At 57.9% G+C, this 3,164-nt stretch overlaps 1 protein-coding gene across 1 annotated transcript in view; it reads left to right on the top strand.

The window, feature by feature from the left end:
* The window catches only part of PITPNM3 (PITPNM family member 3), a 73,954-nt gene that overhangs the window by 65,226 nt on the left and 5,564 nt on the right, over positions 1 to 3,164 (top strand). Inside the window, exon 17 of the mRNA XM_014533716.1 lies at positions 489 to 672. Coding sequence (XP_014389202.1) covers positions 489 to 672 — 184 coding nt within the window. The remainder of the gene's footprint in view (positions 1 to 488; positions 673 to 3,164) is intronic.

Genomic DNA, 3,164 nt, shown 5'->3' with positions numbered 1-3,164 from the left:
AGGGGGGGGGGGAGGAGCAAAGGGCCCTGCCAGGAGGCTCCTGCAGTGGCCCAGGCAGACCTGGGGCTGAGCTAAGGCTGAGAAGTGGATTACAGTGGGAGGATGCAGTAGGACCTGGTAGAATGAGAGGCTGGCTCCCTGATTGGAGGAGGAAGGAGGGCGGCAACGAGAAACGGGACAAATCAAAGGCGCTTATCTCTGGTTCCAGAAACTTGAATGACATTGGCAGCACCACAGAGAAGGACATGGGCAGAGGGGGCAGGAGTCGGGGACCAGTGGCTGTGAGCATGCGGTGCCTGTGGGCCACCCAAGAGAGATGTCCGGGACTCAGGGAGTCAACTGGGAGGATGGATTTGGGGATCCCCCTGGCTTTCCTTAGTGCTCCTTGGAGCAGCCCCTCTGTCTTCTCAGGAAGGCAGCAGGCGGGGCAGACCGCTGGGCAGCGGGTGGACTGGGCGGGGCTGGATGCTGCAATGCCCTCTCCCCAGGCACTGGCAAGACCTGGGCTACATGATCCTCTACATCACGGGGCGGCCGGACATGCAGAAGCAGCGGGTGGTTTCCTGGCTGTCCCAGCACAACTTCCCACAGGGCATGATCTTCTTCTCGGACGGGCTGGTGCACGACCCGCTGCGGCAGAAGGCCATCTTCCTCCGCAACCTCGTGCAGGAGGTGAGCGGCCAGCGGGGGCGGGCTGCGGCCGGGAGGGGATGCGGCCCCCAGGACTCTCCTCCGTACTCCCTCCCTCAACCCCGTGGGCCCTCATCCCTTTACCCCACCACCTCCCATCGTGCACGTGGATGGCCAGTTGGCAAAGCTCATTCGCGTGGATCTCAGTGGGCCCTTTTATAGCCCTTCCAGGTGGGTATTGTTATCCCAGTGACAGATGAGGAAGGGGAGGCTCACCGACTTGCCCAGGATCTCAGAGGCAGACTGGCATCCTGTATCTCCTGACCCTAAAGCCTACCCTCTTGTCTCTGCATTTGGTTATTCATTTAATAGGCACCCATGTCATGGCAGAGCAAGGCCAGTTGGGAGCTGAGGTCCTGGAGCTCTTCAGGGACCTGAGGTGGGAAACTATGGAAGAACTTAAAGCCATGGAAGAGCTTAAAGTGGCAGTGTCTAATTTGGGCTGGAGAAAGATCCCTCTGGCAGCTCTGTGGAGAACAGATTAGTGGGAGAAGCAGGAGGCAGGGATGTCAGTTAGGAAGCTGTTGCCCAAATGAGAGACAGGAAGACCAGAGTCTAGTGGTAGCCATGGGGTGGAGAGGAAGGCATGGGCAAATCAGAAGGTAGACTTGCCAGGACCCAGTGATGGTTTCATGGAGGGAGTGAGGGGCTCTGAGATGTCCCTCTTGAGTAACCAGGAGAAATCCAGGTGCTACTAATCTGACCTGACTGTAGTCTCCATGGAGGTACAGTTGTGGCTGTTTTGTCACCACTGTATCTCCAACAAATTGGGCAATGATGACACAGGGTGGGCAGGCAATACATGTTAGCAGAATGAATGAATGAAGTGAAAGGGGACCAGGCTGGGGGAAGATGAGCTCATTTCTGGACACATTGAGGCTGGTATGGCCATTGGACACGCGCTATGTCAGTCCCAGCTGAAGCAGGCCAATGAAGCCATGGGAGGGGGTGAGAGGGGTTGTGCTGAACCCCCAAGAGCAGCAAGAAGAGCAGCCGAGGAACCAGAGGGCACCAGATGGGAGGAGGCAGGAGGGAGGAGCTTCCTGGGATCGGGCAGGAGAAGGTTTCAAGAAGGAGGGAGTGTCCTTGTGAAGGAAAATGTCCTTATGATGAAGGCTGGACACTGCTGGCCTCGGTGAAGAAGGGGCACCTCAGAAGGTCAGAGGGGCAGATCAGTGGGGTGGGAGCAAAGAAGGTGGGTCTCGGCTCAGAGGGGCAGTAGTGTGGGTGGGCGTGGACTCGCTGGACTGAGGTTGCAGGAGTGAGCTGGGGCGAATCAGGAGGTGGGACTGGGAGGGGCAAAGAAACTGCTCCTTCCTTTGGGCTAAAGGCAGGTTGGGGAAAACCAGCTAATGAGGAGAGAGCCAGTGGGCTGAGAAAGCCCTCTCAGGTTCGACACCCAGGCCTGGGTAGCAGCTCAGGGAGGGAAGTCAAAATCAGCAGTGTTTTGGGGGGTGGGGAGCAGAAAGAATATGCAGGGCCAGAGCTGTGTGGTTCTGTGGTGTTGCGGACGCTCTCAGCAGCCAGCATGTAGAAATGGAGAAGGTGGATATGGAGAAAGTCCAGGCTGAGGGGTGTGTGTGTGTGGGGGGGGTGGGGGCTGGAAGATGAGGGGCTGGAGAATGCAAGGTGGAGGAGAGAGAACCCAGGGAAGCCACGGGAGCCCGGGCAGGGTGAGGAGGGGGGGCAGGCAGGAGAGGCATGCAGAGAATGCAGGAGGGAAAAGGCCAGAGGCTGTAAGAGCCATAGAGGGAAGGATGGGGGTCAGCGTGGGAAAGCGAAGGTTCAGAGTTCAGAGGGGGCTGTTCCCGGTCCAGTCTTGGAGGTGCTGGTCATTGACCTTAAAGAAGGCAAGACACTGGGTGGGTCATCCACGTGGACAGGAAGTCATCCCAGTGATGGTGGGACTTAGGAGGAAGAAAAGCTGGGACCAAAAGTCTCCATTGAACTTGGGGGGAGGGTGAATGGGAGAGAAGATGACGTTGATGGGGGGCTCAAAGTGAGGAGCCGCGAGATGGTGAGCACCTCAGAGGCTGTGGGGTTTCATCCCGGTGGGGTGGGCGAGGATCTGGAAGTGACACTGGAATGAGGAGGAGCTGAGCCATCCTCTGACTGGATGAGGCTCTGGGGAGGCCATCAGACGAGCCAGCACCAGGCAGTGGCCAGATGGCGCCTACAGCCTGGTGCGGTGGGGATGGCACAGGGTTGGAGGACAGACGAGACTGGCTCTGTGACATGGAAACCTGGGAACCTGACACTCAACTTCCTTGTCCACAAAGGAACACTTTGCCTCATTGTCACATGACCTACGAATAGTGCTGCTCAGCTGACGGTGTGGTCCTGGCTTCTCCAAGCAGAACCCTGTATTGGGCCAGGGGTGTAGGGTAGGTGCAGAGAAGGAAGGCCACTTCAAGGCAGACCCATGACTTGGATTCTATCGGTGCAGAGAAGGCCCCCCAGCAGGAATTTCCTGG

Source organism: Myotis brandtii, unplaced genomic scaffold (assembly GCF_000412655.1).
Source record: "Myotis brandtii unplaced genomic scaffold, ASM41265v1 scaffold1223, whole genome shotgun sequence".
NCBI classification, from domain to species: Eukaryota; Metazoa; Chordata; class Mammalia; order Chiroptera; family Vespertilionidae; genus Myotis; species Myotis brandtii.
The sequence above is the reverse complement of the archived record's forward strand: the minus strand, read 5'-3'. Positions and strand labels throughout refer to the sequence as shown.